At 32.4% G+C, this 20,959-nt stretch overlaps 1 protein-coding gene across 16 annotated transcripts in view; it reads right to left on the reverse strand.

Moving 5' to 3' along the window:
- Positions 1 to 20,959, reverse strand: part of Msp300 (Muscle-specific protein 300 kDa) — a 235,060-nt gene that overhangs the window by 155,505 nt on the left and 58,596 nt on the right. For all 16 annotated transcript variants that reach the window (XM_075297876.1, XM_075297874.1, XM_075297868.1 and 13 more), the window contains one exon: positions 8,879 to 8,940. In XM_075297876.1, the coding sequence (XP_075153991.1) occupies positions 8,879 to 8,940 (62 nt within the window). The remainder of the gene's footprint in view (positions 1 to 8,878; positions 8,941 to 20,959) is intronic.

Genomic DNA, 20,959 nt, shown 5'->3' on the forward strand with positions numbered 1-20,959 from the left:
ATTCATTTTTGTTATCTTAAGGTGTGTTTTACTAAAAGATTGGGCATTAGAGGGTTAAATGATCGCACTAGCAATACCACCGAGTTCGTTATAATTGTATCCGACATTATTTGAGCAATTTATCGAAGGGAAATCTATTATTTCTGTTTTGGAAGTGCTTGCAAAGCTGTGCCTTTAGAACAATTTCCAGTTTTTTTGCAGGAGAGGTGTTCTGAAGGACCTTTAAAACTAAGTACTTCTTCATCCACCCGCTTTTAATATAAATCGTAATTTCTGTTCGAGCTAGACGCTTTTTAATATGATATATGCTGTGGGAAAAAATGTTTTTTTATGAAAATGTAATTATATGAAAAAATTATATATAGTGGTGGTGGAAATGTTTAAATTTAGGAACAACAAGTATATACGGCCGTGCCGAAGCTTTTGTACCCTCCACCATGGATTGCGTAGAAACTTCTACTGAAGCCAATGGCAAAGTATCTTAAAACTTCCTAAGGCCGTAATATATACCACATAGTCCATACGTGGTATATATTAAACTAAAAAAGACCGATTAAATACGTATATAATTAAGTTTAAAGTTTCTATAGAAATACAATTTTCACAAAATAAAATTTTGACACAATTTTCTATAGAAATAAAATTTTGACAAAATTTTCTATAAAAATAAAATTTTGTCAAAATTTTCTATAGAAATAAAATTTTGGCAATGTTTTCTATAAAAATAAAATTTTGGTAGATTATTTTTGGCTCGAGTGGCAACCATGATTATGAACCGATATGGACCAATTTTTGTGTGATTGGGGATCGGCTATATATAACTATAGACCGATATGGACCAATTTTGGCATGGTTATTAGCGGCCTTATACTAACACCACGTTGCAAATTTCAACCGGATCGGATGAATTTTGCTCCTCCAAGAGGCTCCGGAGATCAAATCTGGGGAAGGGTTTATATGGGGGCTATATATAATTATGGACCGATATGGACCAATTCTTGCGTGTTTGTTAGAGACCACATTCTAACACCATGTTCCAAATTTCAACCGGAGGTCAAATCTGGGGATCGGCTTATATGGGGTCTATATATAATTATGGGTCGATGTGGACCAATTTTTGCATGGTCATTAGAGAATATATAGCAACACCATGTACCAAATTTCAACCGGATCGGATGAAATTTGCTTCTCTTAGAGGCTCCGCAAGCCAAATCGGGGGATCGGTTTATATGGGGGCTATATATAATTATGGACCGATGTGGACCAATTTTTGCATGGTTGTTAGAGACCATATACTAACACCATGTACCAAAATTCAGACGGATCGGATAAAATTTGCTTCTCTTAGAGCAATCGCAAGCCAAATTTGGGGGTCCCTTTATATGGGGGCTATACGTTAAAGTGGACCGATATGGACAAATTTTTGCAGGGTTGTTAAAGACCATATACTAACACCATGTACCAAATTTCAGCCTGATCCGATGAAATTTGCTTCTTTTAGAGCAATCGCAAGCCAAATTTGGGGGTCCGTTTATATGGGGGCTATACGTAAAAGTGGACCGATATAGCCCATTTGCAATACCATCCGACCGACATCAATAACAACTACTTGTGCCAAGTTTCAAGTCGATAGCTTGTTTCGTTCGGAAGTTAGCGTGATTTCAACAGACGGACGGACGGACGGACATGCTCAGATCGATCCAGAATTTCAGCACGACCCAGAATGTATATACTTTATGGGGTCTTAGAGCAATATTTCGATGTGTTACAAACGGAATGACAAAGTTACTATACCCCCATCCTATGGTGGAGGGGTATATAATAATTCGAGTATATAATTTTCATAAAAAGTTGGCATATAAGATCCAAAATGAATCATATCCGCCAAACAGATCTATAATGTAGGGTATGGAAATTCGCTTTGGCTTGTAATTAAAGTATAGCTAGGCTTGTGTAGATTGGAATCTGGCATTTCCTTTTCAATAGCCTAATAGTATCAATTCCCTTCATCTTGCCCAATAAATTCGTTATGTAGAATAATTAATTAAGATAACAAACAAGCCGGCTATTATAAAAAACGAAAAATCATTATTCATTTTTCTAGATCAATTTTATCCTTCAAACTTTCAGTAAGGAATATTATTTCAATGTTATACGTAGTTTGCGTGAAGCACTTTGTCAAAAAAAACCAACAACTCTTGGATTTTGCATTACGATAATGCACCTTCTCACAAAAAATTGTTCAAAAAATATCGCTCTACAACAGAGAATGAAGCCGCCGATTTCAGTCGCCGCTGACCAAAACTTAGTCGCCAATTAATCAAAATTATCGGTTCAAGTCAAGAAAATGTATTAATAATTGTCAAATTTTTGCCATAATTTTGAACCTTTCCTCCACAAACAATCAATTTCAAGCTACTATAATAATTTTGCAAAAATTTAGCTCAGAAAATTGGAATGAAATGTAAATTTGATTGTAAGATTGGTTGTACAACTAATCTCATTACCTTTAGAATAACTTCAAATTGATTTTATAATGGATAATTGTCCGCTGCCGGATATACATATTTATAACGATCAAGCCGCCGTGTCGGAGGCAAACATTTAGCGCCAGCTGCTGCCGAAAAACAATGGGTCGGCTTCATTCTCTGTAGTACTCATAAGGCTTATTTTCCTTATGAGTACTACCTATTGCCAAAATTCAAGAGAACAGGTTGATTGGGTAGATAAAAGCTGAATCGAAGAATACTTTAATTGTTTAACCGGAAGGGGGCCGCTTCATATATGTCGAGATTTAAAAAAAAATGGCAAAAAGGGAAGAGATAATTGTGAAGGAGATATAATTGATTCAAAAGAATAGATAAAGAGTTTTCATTTTACAACAAAAGAGAAATAATTTCGCCTGCAATAGTTTCAATACTTTGATAATCCTTTCTAATGTAAATTTGATTAAAAAAAATTTTCAAAACTAAACTAACAGAGACCTATTGTATAATAAAATTTGACTCCAATGACATTGACGAATTTAAATATACAAAAACCAAAAAAAAAACTTTAACGCAGTATATTGCAAATAAATTATGTTAACTAATTGGGAATTTTGTCAAGTACCTGTATGTGACACACATTTATACGTCTCAATTGCCTTCGGTAAATTTTCCCCCAAAAAAGCCAAAACAAATATTGCAAAATATTCAAGTGCTGATTGCTGAGGAATTTGTTAGCTATTATCTTCATCATATAAACAATAACCACACACTTTTTTACGATGCCTTATCACAAACTTCATTTTCAATTGAGATAAAAAAACGTAAATATTTTGATAAGTCCTACATATGTGTTAACATGGCTTTAATACATCATAAATGTGTGCCAAAAAAAAGACAATAGTGCCATAACCAAATAACAAGCGTTGCACAAGCTAATGTCATATGATCACTAAAATACAAAATTCACTTTTTTCATACATATCGTGAATGTGTGATAAATATATCGAATTTTTTTCAAGTGAATACATTCACTTATCCGATGTATTTACTATATAACCAGATTTTCATTTTAAGATAATATTTACATATTCCTCGAATATTTAACATAGAGTTCGCTATATGACATTGAACTAGAATAATTTTCATCTTCTCCGATAGTATTATATAATTGGAAAAAAATGCCAAATATTTAAATATGCTTTTCCTTTCTAATATAATGACACATACTAAGTACATTCCTACGAATTTCATATTGGCCAAGTCCATAACTGAATCTACGTAATCAAGTATTTTGCTGTGTTCTTTTGTGTATAAAAACCAATATCTACAATAAAAATACGTACTGAATTATACAAGCATATAAATCAATAGCATTTGTTAAATACATACATTCTTAGATAATAGATTTTTCTCTTCTTATAAATATTTGACGTAATTTTGTTTAAATAGAAATAAAATGATACTGCAGCTACAAAAAAAGATTTGACGTTAATTCCTCTATGAGAGAATTTCATTTTCCTAGACGATGATTCATTGGCAATTAACCCATCAGAGGAGTGATGGGTACATTCCTAAGAAATTTTTAATACTTAAAATTCTTCAATGAATTTTAGTACAGGGTAGCACTTGCAAAGCATTACCATATTCATAAATTTGTTTTATTAACAGTTTATTATATTGTTCACATGCCATCAAAAGCATTTGTGTTACAGTCTATGCAAAAAGAATGATATTTGCGGTATAGTTCACAGGCGAGTGTTGAAGAAACCGAACATCTCAAAGTGAAAAAATTCTTGTATATCGCACCATCAATAGTTATAATGGGCTGGTAGTGGAGGCAAACTCAATGGTGCAAAAAAGCGTTAAAAATACCTACAATGTTTCTGGAGGTAAATGCTTGATTTCAACGAAATCCTCGTCATAGTGCCCATTTCTGAAATTCAACTCTCTGAATCATTGAATAGTAGGCATAGATTTATTTTGAAGATATTGCATTCTTGATGTTGATGATTCTTGATGAACGTCCGTATATTAAGCGTAAAACCTTGGTCTAAAAGATGGATTGGTTAAACAAAATATGATATCTTTTGTATTTCAGGCCCATTCATAACAGCTTGGCTGATAAGTCCCCGGTCTGACACATAGATGGCGTCGGAAGTATTAAATGCATATTATTTTTATATAGTACCAACTTCAAACGATTCTTGTCAAAATTTGACGTCTGTAAGTCAATTAGTTTGTGAGATAGAGCGTCTTTTGTGAAGCAACTTCTGTTATTGTGAAAAAAAATGGAAAAAAAGGAATTTCGTGTTTTGATAAAATACTGTTTTCTGAAGGGAAAAAATACGGTGGAAGCAAAAACTTGGCTTGATAATGAGTTTCCGGACTCTGGCCTAGAGAAATCAACAATAATTTATTGGTATGCAAAACGCAAGCGTGGTGAAATGAGCACGGAGAACGGTGAACGCAGTGGACGCCCGAAAGAGGTGGTTACCGACGAAAACATCCAAAAAATCCACAAAATGATTTTGAATGACCGTAAAATAAAGTTGATCGATATAGCTGAGGCCTTAAAGATATCAAAGGAACGTGTTGGTCATATCATTCATCAATATTTGGATATGCGGAAGCTCTGTGCAAAATGGGTGCTCACATTTGACCAAAAACAACAACGTGTTGATGATTCTGAGCGGTGTTTGCAGCTGTTAACTCGTAATACAACCGAGTTTTTCCGTCGATATGTGACAATGGATGAAACATGGCCAATCGACAGTCGGCTGAGTGGACAGCGACCGGTGAACCGTCTCCGAAGCATGGAAAGACTCAAAAGTCCGCTGGCAAAGTAATGGCCTCTGTTTTTTGGGATGCGCATGGAATAATTTTTATCGATTATCTTGAGAAGGGAAAAACCATCAACAGCGACTATTATATGGCGTTATTGGAGAGTTTGAAGGTCGAAATCGCGGCAAAACGGCCCCATATGAAGAAGAAAAAAGTGTTGTTCCACCAAAACAACGCACCGTGCCACAAGTCATTGAGAACGATGGCAAAAATTCATAAATTGGGCTTCGAATTGCTTCCCCACCCACCGTATTCTCCAGATCTGGCCCCCAGCGACTTTTTCTTGTTCTCAGACCTCAAAAGGATGCTCACAGGGAAAAAATTTGGCTGCAATGAAGAGGTGATCGCCGAAACTGAGGCCTATTTTGAGGCAAAGGAGTACTACCAAAATGGTATCGTTATAATCGTTCCCAGCAAAAACTCCTATTACCAGGTATGAGTACAAGTATGCCTGCGCCAAATTGGTAACAACTTCCTCGTACATATATCAGTAGTAATACTTTTACACGGGCATGACATTGGAGGAAAGTACTTCCGTGCAAGCATACCAGCAGTCGAAAAATAAGTACTCCTTCGCAAGCATTCCAGCTCTCCAAAAATAATATCTTTACCATAAAGATACCCAAAAAGTGCGAACTCACCCCTGTTGTTTTGTAATCCAACACACTATACCACGCACCACGACATGGAACTGTTCAATGATATTATTTTGTAATATAAATTATGTACTATACAACTTTAGAAAACAAAGGTATATTTTATTGGCATTTTTTTCTGAAATTTAATTTGGCATTACTTATCGCTACTATTAACGGTGCCCACTGTAGAACCGAACCCGGACCTCAAGATATTATTTTGATTACCGGTATTAATAGAAAGAATTACTTTTTGCCTAGGTAGGTATTTTTTTTAATCAGGTAGGTTATTATTTTTAAATCCCAGGTAATACTACAAGTAGTAACTTTTTGATTACCGGTATTACTGGAAGAATCACTAGTGCTTACCCAGTTTTTGATGGGTTGTATCGCTCTTGAAGGGAACTATGTTGAATAATAAAAACGAATTTTGACAAAAAATGTGTTTTTCTTTGTTAGACCGGCGACTTATCAGCCAACCTGTTATTACACCAAACCGTCACTTTGTAAGTTAATTTTCATCCATTGCTAAACATATATATTAACAAAAATATTTCCCTAAATTATATTTCCATGAAGTTATGAGTTCATTTATACTTAAAGACATTAATGTAGGTATAGAAACCATAGCATCTCAATAAAAAGAATGACTAAATTTTAGTGATCTGATCTGCTTATGATGCTATTGCCCCCACAAATGGTTTAAATGGCGTTATAATTAACATTGGCAGAATCCATAATTTTCGTTCATTTTATTTTTAGGACTGGCATAAAAGCACACACAGAGAAACTGTAAATAACATTTCACTGTTGTCTTCAATTTTAAATGAAAATGAAAAGTGTAGAAAATTAGTATTTCATTTAATGTGGTTGGTGGTGATCGGCAAAAAAATTATTATCAATATAAAATGTTTACATTATTTCTGCAAGTGGCGAATTTTGACTAATTGTAGACAAAGAAAGATGAATACCCTAACAGCAAAAAAAAAACAGATAGAAATAAATGAAGTGTTGATTCATGTGGAAATTCATTTGGTTGTTTCATTTATGGTCTATTTTAAAATTGATGGTGTGGAAAATTTTTCATATTTCATGGGCACATACAGTCATAAACCTGAATAACATCTATAGCAACTACAAAACTGGGTACTTATAGAAATTGAAAGCAACATAATTGGATCGGTGGACGGACGGACGGACGTACAGACACACAAATGAACAAATGTTGCATTCAAGTGGGTAAAAAATCTAAGAAATATCGACCAATTAATTTTTGATAAACAAAATAGTGATGCTTTATTACACTGAAAAAAAGGTGGAGATAAAAAATTCTCATCATTAATTAAATGAAGCGATTTTTCGTAATTTATAGAAACATTTTATTAACAAAAAAATCTTGCACAGTTGAACAAACTTCAACGGGCCATCAATCACAAATCCTTTTTTCCTAAAGCGTTAAGAATAATATACGTCTTAGAATGTTCAATTCATCATTTTCTATAATTTAGAAGCGAATTGAGCTTTAGTATAATGCATCTGTATACACACTGAATTTTGGATAATGATCTTCACTTAAGGATTTTGGTATTCCCTATGTGGTGAAGAATTGGCCTGTTTAATATAAAGATATTTTGAAGAATCAAACTTCAATATTATCCATTAAAATAACTTTTAATGAAGAACTCAATATTCCTCAAAATAAATCTAATAAATAATAGTTGCATCAAAAATAAATCGCGAATATGAAAATTATAAATTTAATGGAAACAAATTTTAAACTAAAAATTACAAGATTGTTTTTAATTAAATTTCTTAATTTTACATATAATGTTCTTTAATATTGCGTCCTAAAATTAAATTTTATTTAAAGTCAAATTTTAGTTAACATTTTTACCAAGAAACAATTTTTCCTCCGGAACGAAATCTTAGACAAATCTTTGTTATAAAAAATACTTTAAGAGCAAATAAACCGATGCAACGGTTATTGCTAATATTTTTATTTACTTTCAAAGGAATTTTTTTTGCGTCAAAAGTAAACTTCCTCCGAAAAGAAAACTGTTATTTCATTATATGTTTTTCCACTGAAAATTTATTTGATTGATTTGAATATCGGAAATCGTGTAACCTGCATTTTTGCAAACAAAAATTATAAAATTTTGTAAACATTGTGAAGAAGTTTTTATTATACCCAAACCCTAATTTAAAGACAATTTTTTATCGTCCAAAGGAAGAATAGCTTGTCTTAAATATCTTTCCTCAGAAAACTCTTCTTTCAGTGTATATCATATGCAAATAATTGGCCAATGTCAACTAATCAAATCACCTATTTAGCTCCCTCTCAATAGTGAAAAGAATACATTTTTTTAGAATGAAACAAATGAAAGGGAAAATTATAATTATAGACTTTCCATACTTCTACTGCTGTTATATAGACAAACAAAACGAAATCATTTATTTCACACCTTTGGAAGAATAATTCTTTGAGTAATATTTTTTGCGTGGGCCAATTTTTCATCATTATCAGTTTCTTTAAGGAAGGAAATGACGTTCAACACAAATCAATATAGACTAATTGCTACACGCAAAATAATCATTTCTTTTCCCTGGAACGAAAGTTTTCTTTTGTTGTTTTTTTAAGACCAAATAAAGTTTGTTGGGGACAAGCTTGACAACGGGTATCATAATGAAGACATTTTTAAATCTTTGTTGGTCTAAAATTCCATTTCGTAGGAAAGAAGTATTTTTTGTGTACACTTTTAGTCGTAATCTGTTCACACATTTTTTCATATATATATGACAAAATTATGTTTTTGTGTCAATTTGATTTTGTGGTATTTTTCTATAAATTAAGGTTATCTTAATTAATATCATGTTTCTAGCCCCATTTCTATGCGATAGTTTTTATTTACTCACCTTCAAGAGGTATGAATTAATCCAATTAGTGAATGTCTTCTTTTGAACACGTTCTTGTTCCTCTGCAAGAAAAAAGAAAATAGGAAAAACCATTATAAATCTCTATAAAGCAAAATATAAAAATTATGACAAAAAAAGTAGTTTATACACTTTACACTTAATATATATTTTAACGGTGACGCATGATTTACTCCTTACTAAAGATTACTTATGAATTGTGTCTTGCGAACATAGATGGACAGACCAAATACCAAATAATCTATCTAATCAGTCATAATTTCTGTATATGCATTATGGAATCTATACCCAGCAAAAATTAATTGTAAATTTGGAGCAGTAGAATTATAGTGTCCATACAGTAGGCACTACTTTTCCTCACAACATTTTCAGTGCAGAATACAGCGCTTCATTCTACACATATAAGACGAACAATGTACTTAAAATATTTAAATAATGGTGTGTTGAAATTAGCGCAGCTGAGTTGCACTAGAGTAAGCGGTTGCTTCGTCTCTCGCTTACAAGGTCGCACTCCTAGAAAGAAGATTTATTTGTGTATTTCATCACGACTTGTTACGAACTATGTGGCAAGTTACGATTTCATGCTCTCCACATCCATATTTTATGCTTCTGAAAGCGTTGAAATGCGTACATAAAAGATGCGCATTTAATTGACACATTTCTTTATAAATACATCGATGAATTCCTTGCAAGGGTAAATGCTGCTTGACTTTTCTGCCTTTACAAAGCTGCTGAAAATTCAGCAAATTTTTTGCTGGGACATTATGGCATCAACGTTATTATACCACGACCAATTTGTGATTAAAGACATTTTTTATGTTTTTTTTTTGTTTTGCATTATTCTAAAATGCTGCCTGATTCAACGACGATATTTCCTGTAATTCAATAGAATTTTACACGCTCATATACTTAACCTTGATCGAAATTAACCTTTCTTCTTTTGATTTATGGAATGCCATTAATCTAAAAGGAAAACAAGTAAGGAAAGTCTAAAGTCGGACGGGGCCGACTATATTATACCCTGCACCACTTTGTAGATCTAAATTTTCGATACCATATCACATCCGTCAAATGTGTTGGGAGCTATATATAAATGTTTGTCCCAAATACATAGATTTAAATATCACTCGATCTGGACAGAATTTGATAGACTTTTACAAAATCTATGCACTCAAAACTCTATAGACTAGGATGGAACACAATTTTAGTAAAAAAGTATGGGAAACATTTAAATCTGAAGCAATTTTAAGGAAACTTCGCAAAAGTTTATTTATGATTTATCGCTCGATATATATGTATTAGAAGTTTAGGAAAATTAGAGTCATTTTTACAGCTTTTCGATTAAGCAGTGGCGATTTTACTAGGAAAATGTTGATATTTTGACCATTTTTGTCGAAATCAAAAAAACATATATATGGGAGCTATACCTAAATCTGAACCGACTTCAACCAAATTTGGCACGCATAGCAACAATGCTAATTCTACTCCTTGTGCAAAATTTCAACTAAATCGGAGCTAAAAATTGGCCTCTGTGGTCATATGAGTGTAAATCGGGCGAAAGATATATATGGGAGCTATATCTAAATCTGAACCGATTTCTTCCAAAATCAATAGGGTTCTATTCTGACCCGAATTAGGAACATGTGCCAAATTTGAAGGCGATTGGACTTAAACTGCGACCTAGACTTTGATCACAAAAATGTGTTCACAGACAGACGGACGGACAGACGGACGGACATGGTTATATCGACTCAGGGACCAACCCTGAGCATTATGGCCAAAGACACCATGTGTCTATCTCGTCTCCTTCTGGGTGTTACAAACATATGCACTAACTTATAATACCCTGTTCCACAGTGTGGCGCAGGGTATAAACAATAACAGCAAAGTTAAACTCCTACCAACCGCCTTTAATTTCTACCATTCCTAGCCATCCAATATTATGTTATGAGCTTTGTAATGGTTTTGGTCATTAGCTATGATTAGTGATGAACTTTTGCGAACCGAATAGCTATTTAGTATATTTTTTGGAGTTAAATGAAACCGTCGATAGGATTAGATACGTGGAAAATAGTAATGCTTTAACTTGCATCAACATTTGGACATTATTCCTACATTTGATCTTAATCATATTCTTTCACGGATGAATGTGATATTTTTAACGTTAAAGATATTTCATTATTATTAACAAAATAAAAAAATATTTTTATTTATATTATATATAAAAAAACGTCTATTATAACCCTCAACTTTTGAGCTCCTAATAAATGTATATTACATTTAAAATATTATTCAAAATATATCTTTTGCGAAATTTAAAATTGGCATTAAAAATTACTGTGGGTTGCCAATTTGAAAAAAAAAAACTTGTCTTAAATAAGGTGTGAAAAATGGATATTTAAACAATACACATTAATTAATTAATATATACCCATACACTTTTTTAAATTCTATATACAAATATTCACGTCAAATAAGAATATATTATATACACTAAAAAAAAAAGTGAACTCTCTATTTCACTAAAGCCATATTAACTTTATATTAGTTCATAGAATCATTATGTTTGGAAAAAGTTTATTTTAGTCAAATAATTTTTTGCGTATGTTAGTTAAATGAACTAAAGGGTGATTCTTTTGAGGTTAGGATTTTCATGCATTAGTATTTGACAGATCACGTGGGATTTCAGACATGGTGTCAAAGAGAAAGATGCTCAGTATGCTTTGACATTTCATCATGAATAGACTTACTAACGAGCAACGCTTGCAAATCATTGAATTTTATTACCAAAATCAGTGGCAGAAAATCCGCTTTTTTATCGACAAATTTTGTTCAGCGATGAGGCTCATTTCTGGTTGAATGGCTACGTAAATAAGCAAAATTGCCGCATTTGGAGTGAAGAGCAACCAGAAGCCGTTCAAGAACTGCCCATGCATCCCGAAAAATGCACTGTTTGGTGTGGTTTGTACGCTGGTGGAATCATTGGGCCGTATTTTTTCAAAGATGCTGTTGGACGCAACGTTACGGTGAATGGCGATCGCTATCGTTCGATGCTAACAAACTTTTTGTTGCCAAAAATGGAAGAACTGAACTTGGTTGACATGTGGTTTCAACAAGATGGCGCTACATGCCACACAGCTCGCGATTCTATGGCCATTTTGAGGGAAAACTTCGGAGAACAATTCATCTCAAGAAATGGACCGGTAAGTTGGCCACCAAGATCATGCGATTTGACGCCTTTAGACTATTTTTTGTGGGGCTACGTCAAGTCTAAAGTCTACAGAAATAAGCCAGCAACTATTCCAGCTTTGGAAGACAACATTTCCGAAGAAATTCGGGCTATTCCGGCCGAAATGCTCGAAAAAGTTGCCCAAAATTGGACTTTCCGAATGGACCACCTAAGACGCAGCCGCGGTCAACATTTAAATGAAATTATCTTCAAAAAGTAAATGTCATGGACCAATCTAACGTTTCAAATAAAGAACCGATGAGATTTTGCAAATTTTATGCGTTTTTTTTTAAAAAAAAGTTATCAAGCTCTTAACAAATCACCCTTTAAAAAACGGGAAAAAGTTATACACAAATAAAGCATAAAGATTTCCTAATTTCGTATTTCTTACAAAATAGTTCATTATTTCTTTAAATTTGTAAATTTTACCAAAAATGTGTCCATCGTGAACTTCGTATGTCACTAAAGACATTCTTGCAATTTTGAACTCCAAGATTTCTCTTAAAACTACAAAATTTTCTTTAACTACTGAAAAAATTTAGTTATGTCTAATAAATTTTCTTGAATTTGTCGAAAAATATTTACTTATTTTTGCCATATCGGAGTGATGCCAGCGCTTGTAATACCGTTTAGTTAAAATTTTTGTAAAAAAGTTCCAAATTTTCTAAAATTAATCGAAAGTTATCTTTCCTGGTGGGTTCACTGTTTTTTCAGTGTAAAAATAAATAAAATCTTAAAGCAAATAGCTTATAAAGAAGAACAGCATGCCCGGTTCCAAAGATTTTGCCTTGACACTATGAATCAATATCTCTGATAAAAAATATTGACTTGATATAAAAGATAAACTACCTGTGTAATATAGCTTATATTAAGAATTTATTTATTTATTTAAGGTTAAAAGATACTCCCAGTCAACAACAAGGAGATTGTCTATATTAAGAATTTTGGATAGAAATAAGATTGATGAGGTGAAGAGATAGAGCGAAAATGAGAACATATCATATCACTAATGCAAATTCAATAACTCAAGATTTATAACAAAAGATTAAACTCAACTACACTGGAACAAACATATAGGGTTAACATAATTTCAAACACTAATTCATGAGTAAAAGAGCAAAATTAAACCGTGATAATATATTTAAAAATTGTTACTAAAAGGTTGGCTGATAAGACCCTGGTCTGACACATAGATGGCGTCGCTACTATTAAATGCATATTATTTTTATATAGTACCAACCTTCAAATGATTCGTGTCAAAATTTGACGTCTGCAAGTCAATAAGTTTGTGTGATAGAGCGTCTTTTGTGAAGCAACTTTTGTTATTGTGAAAAAAATGGAAAAAAAGGAATTTCGTGTTTTGATAAAATACTGTTTTCTGAAGGGAAAAAATACGGTGGAAGCAAAAATTTGGCTTGATAATGAGTTTCCGGACACTGCCCCAGGGAAATCAACAATAATTGATTGGCATGCAAAATTCAAGCATGGTGAAATGAGCACGGAGGACGGTGAACGCAGTGGACGCCCGAAATAGGTGGTTACCGACGAAAACATCAAAAAAATCCACAAAATGATTTTGAATGACCGTAAAATGAAGTTGATCGAGATAGCAGAGGCCTTAAAGATATCAAAGGAACGTGTTGGTCATATCATTCTTCAATATTTGGATATGCGGAAGCTCTGTGCAAAATGGGTGCCGCGCGAGCTCACATTTGACCAAAATCAATAACGTGTTGAAGATTCTGAGCGGTGTTTGCAACTGTTAACTCGTAATACACTCGAGTTTTTCCGTCGATATGTGACAATGGATGAAACATGGCTCCATTGCTACACTCCTGAGTGCAATCGACAGTCGGCTGAGTGGACAGCGACCGGTGAACCGTCTCCGAAGCGTGGAAAGACTCAAAAGTCCGCTGGCAAAGTAATGGACTCTGTTTTTTGGGATGCGCATGGAATAATTTTTATCGATTATCTAGAGAAGGGAAAACCCATCAACAGTGACTATTATATGGCGTTATTGGAGTGTTTGAAGGTCGAAATCGCGATAAAACGGCCCGCGATTTCCAGCAAGACAACGTACCGTGCCACAAGTCATTGAGAACGATGGCAAAAATTCATGAATTGGACTTCGACTTGCTTTCCCACCCACCGTATTCTCCAGATCTCAGACCTCAAAAGGATGCTCGCAGGGAAAAAAATTAGCTGCAATGAAGAGCTGATCGCCGAAACTGAGGCCTATTTTGAGGCAAAACCGAAGAAGTACTACCAAAATGGAACCAAAAATTGGAAGGTCGTTGTAATCGTTGTATCGCTCTTGAAGGGAACTATGTTGGATAATAAAACGAATTTTGACAAAAAAAAATGTATTTTTCTTCTTATCAGCCAACCTGTTATATGTAAAATAAAGTGACAATGTGACAAAGCTTGTTACAACTAACATTTTTGAACGCAACATTTAAAAATGAATTGAAAACAAAAGACAGTTAATTTTTTGTTTCTTAAATTTTTAATATTTCGCGTAATTTGTATTTTTTTTTTAATAAGGCAATGGGTTTAATACCGTAATGACAAATTCTATACGTTTTTCATCGATGGATAAAGGCCTCAGTAAATGCTGTCGCATATTATACGGAACATCATTACAATAAATCATAAAAAAGATTCGGATATCACTTTGTGGTTTCCCCTACATCCTTATACAATGTAGGTGGGATATATAACAATGATTCATTTAGATTTTATATTGCCAAGATTTGGAGTAAAGGGCAGCCACAAATAGTACATACCATACTCAAAATATACATCTCTAATATGATTATCATAAGAAAATATATACCATTCGTGCCTTTGATTTCTGTAATAAATGTATTTTATATGTTTTTTATTGATACCCATAAAAGTTTAAAGTTTTTTGGGCTATAAACTTCAAAAAGCCAAATATGAAAGACACAGACCAAGAAATAGGTATGGCCAAGTAAATAAATGGGGCAAAGATTCCATGACACTTCTTTGGAATAGGTGCAATTTTAAAGGTGTAGATGCTTTTATGGTATTCACACAAAAAAAACAAAGCCTTTCTACCATACAATACATTTGAACATTTTGCTTAGATAATTTAAATTTCAAATGGTAGCAGAGAAAAACAAACTGAAAATTCTTATCATACATTCGAAATTGAATAAAAAATCAGTTTTGGTATCTAAGAATTGCTAATTCCTAAATTTAGACCACAGGCATTTCCTGCTTGGAAGATATGTGACGTGCAACATAAACAAAAGTGGAATCGAAGTGCTGACTATGGCGTTTTAGGCATGTGGAAATATGGAAAACACACAAAGAGTCCATAAAAAAATAAGGAACGCAACGTATCGTATCTCTGTTTATATAATTGTCTCGAATGAAATAAGGTAGGCTATGCTTGGCGATGGCCGTGGTGGTGGTGCTACTGTTATGGCCTTCTAGAACACGTAACAGCAATTCTGCTATTTACACTTTTGTAAATTAGGAGGAACTGGCTAACAGTTACATTAAATGTAAACGAACACATTGCAGTCTTCCATTGGACTAAATTCATCACGTTTGGTGGTGATAGCAAAAGGCTTGGTAGCCAGCCACTGAATGCCCACGTTTTACATGCGTGCCTCAAGGCAATATTTCACACACCTTCCAGGCAAATGTGACAACATTAATAACTAAAAACCATTAGAAATTTACTTAGAAATTTCTATTTAAGCTCCAACAAAACCCCCTCTTCTACGGTCGATATGGCAACACGGTCGCAAACAATTTTGGCCTATAATGAAAACATCTGTTATCCGTAAAAATAAGAACAAAGGAATCGCTCTCTACACACAAAATAAAATAAATATTTTTATTACAAACAAAACGAAATAGAAGAGGAAAGCCGAATAAATATGATGACTAAAGGAATTTTCTTGAAAACAATATATTTTTAACTTTAGGCCATAAATTCTGTCATGCTCACTTTAAATTTATGAGAGAATTTACCAACGGACTTGTTCCGCGAAATATTATTAGTTTATCAAATTGAAGACAATTGAATTCGATTTTCTGGAAATAATTGTACACCGAAAAATATAGGAATAATTATAAAATTTAGAATACTTGTATGCAGTTTTTTTATCTCAAGAACAACATACACGAAAGTATGGAAAAAATTGATCACAAAAATTAAAAAAAAAAAAAAACATTTTGGAACCATATGCAATGTATATTGCAAAACAGGATATATGGAATGGCACCAAATGCTATGTCTAGGGTCTATGCCCTATGCCCTACTTCTGGCAAGCACATTTTCGGGCCAATTCAAATTACCACATAAAGGTAAGAACTGTTTTCGAAAAACAGCTGCAACTTTTTTAGATCAATTAATTTTAAAAGGTGAAATTATACACTATCAATGCCCGCCGAAGATTGGATAAAAATATAATAGGCATCATACACGCATAGAAAAAAAAACGTATGAAAAACGTGTACCGAAAACGTAGATTTTTTTGAATCTCTTCGAAAATTTTAAACTTTTATCACCAAAAAAATCGTTTGTTGCAAAATTTGTATTTTTTTAATATTTTTGAACCAACAACACACTCCATTTCGTTTATATCAAGAACTGCTCTTTAATAAGACACATTTTACAGCTCATAGTAAAAATTTAATATAGTAGTATGTAATGTTGAACTTTTTTTTGGAATCTTCCGAACATATCTGGTAAACAAAAAAAACTTTTTGGTGTTCGGTCGAAGCAGGGATCGAACCCAGAGCCCTGGGTATGCAAGGCGGACGTACCAACCACACTCATACAAAAGTTTACTTGGATCCAAAGATTTTGACCTTCCCTTAATGATTTTGGTATTGATTCCGAGCGAAAGATGCGGCTTCTTTAAAATAAAGACATTTTTACGGACCTCTCTGGCTTTAAATCTAGGATCAATAAAATTAAAATTGGATACAGATCTCATTTATCGAGTTTTTATTTTCTTTTTGAGATATACTAATAAAGGTACAGTTTGTCAAGAAAGTCTTTTGACAATGGGATAAAAATTATGTTTTGTTCCAAAATTAAATATAATGAAATTTTAAAAAAAAATTTTATTATGTATTTTGCAAAGTATACATACGTACACAGAATTAAAAATTTAATAAAATATTTAATATTTCAATTATTTCTAGAATTTGAAATAGTTGGCAATGTCAAAAGACTTTCTTGACATACTGTATTTATGTACAAACAAATTCCAAATTCAAAATCCAAATTATTCCAGGTACTTCAAAGTAAAAACAGTTTTCTTAATGCTAAAAAAACTTTAAACCAAAGATGCAAATCCTGAAAAATAAGTCTTAGCCTATATTTGAGGCGTTTTTATCTTAAATTTAAAAATTCAATATGTCAGTTGAGTTAAAGACGATTTCTTTAAATTAAAAATGTTTTTCTTTATTTTAAGGAAAATTTGCCTTACTTCAAAGATCTACAACTTCAACAGAGGGACGCAAAATTTCAAGATTTGTGTCCTAAATTTAATGGAAAAAAATTTTTGAAGCAAGGATTATAAACTTTTTTTTAAATTAAAATGTCATTATTTTAAAGAATTTTGTCCTTAGCATTGCGTAAATTTTGAATCCTAAAATTTAAGTTGCATAATCTTCCATATTAGGTCAATATTTTTTTCAGTACACTGCTCCACGGTGCCGCACTAAAAGTATGTTTCTGTTAAATAAAGTTTGTTTAATCGGTTCGTGGGCTCCGCAAGCTATGCTATATAAATATAACTTATCTGGATAATTGTCTATTGATGAAAATAACATCTACGTAGCTCAGTGGATTGTGTGTTGGCTTACAAATTGGATGGTCCGCGGTTCGATTCTCCGTCCAGGCGAAAGGTAAACTTTTAAAAATTTATAAAATCGAATAATTTCGTCTACATTGTTTGTATTACAGAAAAAGTTGCTAAGAACTAAAAAACCTCGTGGAAGTGAGAAAGATGAGGGGGAAAATTCAATTAGCCAGAAATGATTATTTTTTGAGTTAGTCTTTATGAAATTGTTTTTACATCTTGGAAAAGAATAAACGTTTATCACAAAAAGTATATAATTTCCTTGCAAATAAACTTCCTTAAAGCAAAAAGCAAATGGGAAACGAATTTTGGTTGTCTAAAAATTTGTTTGGGAGGAAAGAATTATTTTTTTGCGTGTACATATTTTTGCACTTTTATTTTAGAGTTTTGATGGAAAAAACGAACATAGCACCCATCTTAAATAAACACTATCTTCTTTTTTAAATAGTTTTATTACTATTTCTACACGGATGAAAAAGACTGTTTTTCATATGTTTGGCTATAAACATTATATGTTTGGAACACAAATTTTTAAACACAATATTTTTGAGTGCAAGCATATATGTTCATAAACTAGCATAACATGTTTGGGACATATATGTTAATATGTTAGAACATATTATGTTTGGGACATAAAATGTTTGTAAATATTATATGCTTGGATGCAAACATATATTAATTTAGAAATAGCCTATAAACATATATGTGTTTAGTAGCTTGGAGCGCTATTTAACAGGGAGCGATATTGAATTAAGTTGGTGGTTGTTGCTTGTTATTACAAAATTAACATTTTATTTTTCCTTGGGCAATTGATCAGCTACTTCTTTGATCCTTACAAACTGTGTGGTCCGCTGTTCGAATCCCCGTCCGGCAAAAGGTAAAATTAAAATAAAAAAAATCATACAATTGAATAATTCCTTCTACAATGTTTGTATTACAGAAAAAGGTACTAAGAACTAAAAAATCTCGTGGAAGTGAGAAAGATGTGGGGGAATATACAATTGGGCAGAAACAAAATTTTGAGCATTCAGGTCGAAAACCTATGTTGTTAGCACCTATATTACCTGTTTATTTTCATAATTCATTATGATTGTAAATATATAAATAAATAAATAAAATTTTGAGCACAATATTGTTTGGGAGAATTTTTTTTAAGCATATAATATTTTTGGGTGCAAAATGCTTCCAAACATATTATATGTTCACATAATAACATATTGTTTTTTGGAAGACAACATTATTGAATTTGGATGCAAAAATACAAAATGTTTGGAACTTAGACTACCCAAACATATATTGTTTAGACCAATATGCTTTCAAACATATTATATATTGGAAGAGATCAAACATATAAATGTTTGGGCAATACCCAAAAATGTATATGCTTGAAGCAAAATATGTTTGGGAGTATATGTTACAGAAGCGATTTTTTGTGAGCGTGTACTTATACCCTAAAAGGAACCTTATAAATAAAAATAAAATCATTGGCCCATCATCATTATCACCTACAACTTTGTAGAATTTACATTTGTCCATGCGGTCATTCGTCCATTTATGATGGACCCAACCCACGTTCATACGTCATATCGCTACAATCGGCAAAGAACACACCTCATGGTGACCATTAAGAAGAAAAACATTTCGATACGAAATGGGCAAATTTCCAAAAAGTCTATCATACATACGACAAAGTCTGGCATACCAAAACAACAAAAAAACAATGTTCTCAAGAGTTACGCGGGAGGAACATTGTAAGTAAAATATAAAATAAAAATAGTACTATAAGCAATCCCACAAAAATATTGATAATTACATACATCGTTCTTAGTTTAAACATAGAAAAGGCGTTCATATCTAATTGTAAATACTATGTGTATGTTAATTATCCAATTCAAAATTAATTTGCTCAAGAATATTTGATATTACACTATCTAACGCAGAATTTTATTTAATTGTGGAAAATGTTTTCTCAGTTATATGCAATACGTTGATCATAAAAATAGCTACAAAAATTTTATGAGTTATGGTTGAATCAAAAAAGAAATTGGTGGAAAATAAATTTTAAATTAAAAAACGCTATATAAAAACAGAGAAAATGTTAGAATGAAAATATACCAAATGGATCATGGATCACGTATCAAGGTACTTTTGCCCTTAAAAATGCATCATTGAATTGATTACATTTAAAATGATGGGCCCCGATATTAGAACTATTTAAAAATTACTAACATTACAACATAACATTATATGGCATTTTATTTTCAATAACTTAATACTTTCAATTCCTTAAATTCTTGTCCAATAACCTCGGATACAAATTGTAACAGTATATAGTAAAATGCTCGAGTTGATATATAAGTGAATGTTACTTTTTCACGGAAAACATGTAGCATGTTTGTCGAAAGCATGTTCTTTTCTCGGAGATTATGTACCTGATTTTGGAACGCATGTTATGTTTGTCGAGAAAAGGATATTTTTGCGACAAAAATGCAACATGGTCGCTGTGAAAAAGTAACATGGTGCTCTTGAAACATGTTTGAGGTGATCATATTCCTTCTCTGGGTATACCTCAATCAACAATTTGATTGACTCAATTGAAAATTTAATTTTCTCTGTATATATTTTTTCCTCTGGGCTTTCAAGGTCATTTTTGAATGCGAATAAGACAAATATTGAATTATTCCATTATTTTCATCCAACGTTTCGCTGGGATTTTTTCCAGCTTCATCAGGGATGAATTTTTTATTGGATCTGGTAACAATATAATAGTGAAATATATCAGATCTTAACATACATTCTATTGATTTTCGTACAAGTTTCACTTACATTCAATCTATCGTCAATTACATTTGCAAACAAATACGCCAATTATTACGATATTACTAGAATTCGACATAAAACACATACTTTGTAATTGCAAAAATAATTAACTTAAACTAATATCACAGTAAAACTTATGTTGCTATCACAGATGGTAACCGA

Source organism: Haematobia irritans, chromosome 2 (assembly GCF_050003625.1).
Source record: "Haematobia irritans isolate KBUSLIRL chromosome 2, ASM5000362v1, whole genome shotgun sequence".
Lineage (NCBI taxonomy): Eukaryota > Metazoa > Arthropoda > Insecta > Diptera > Muscidae > Haematobia > Haematobia irritans.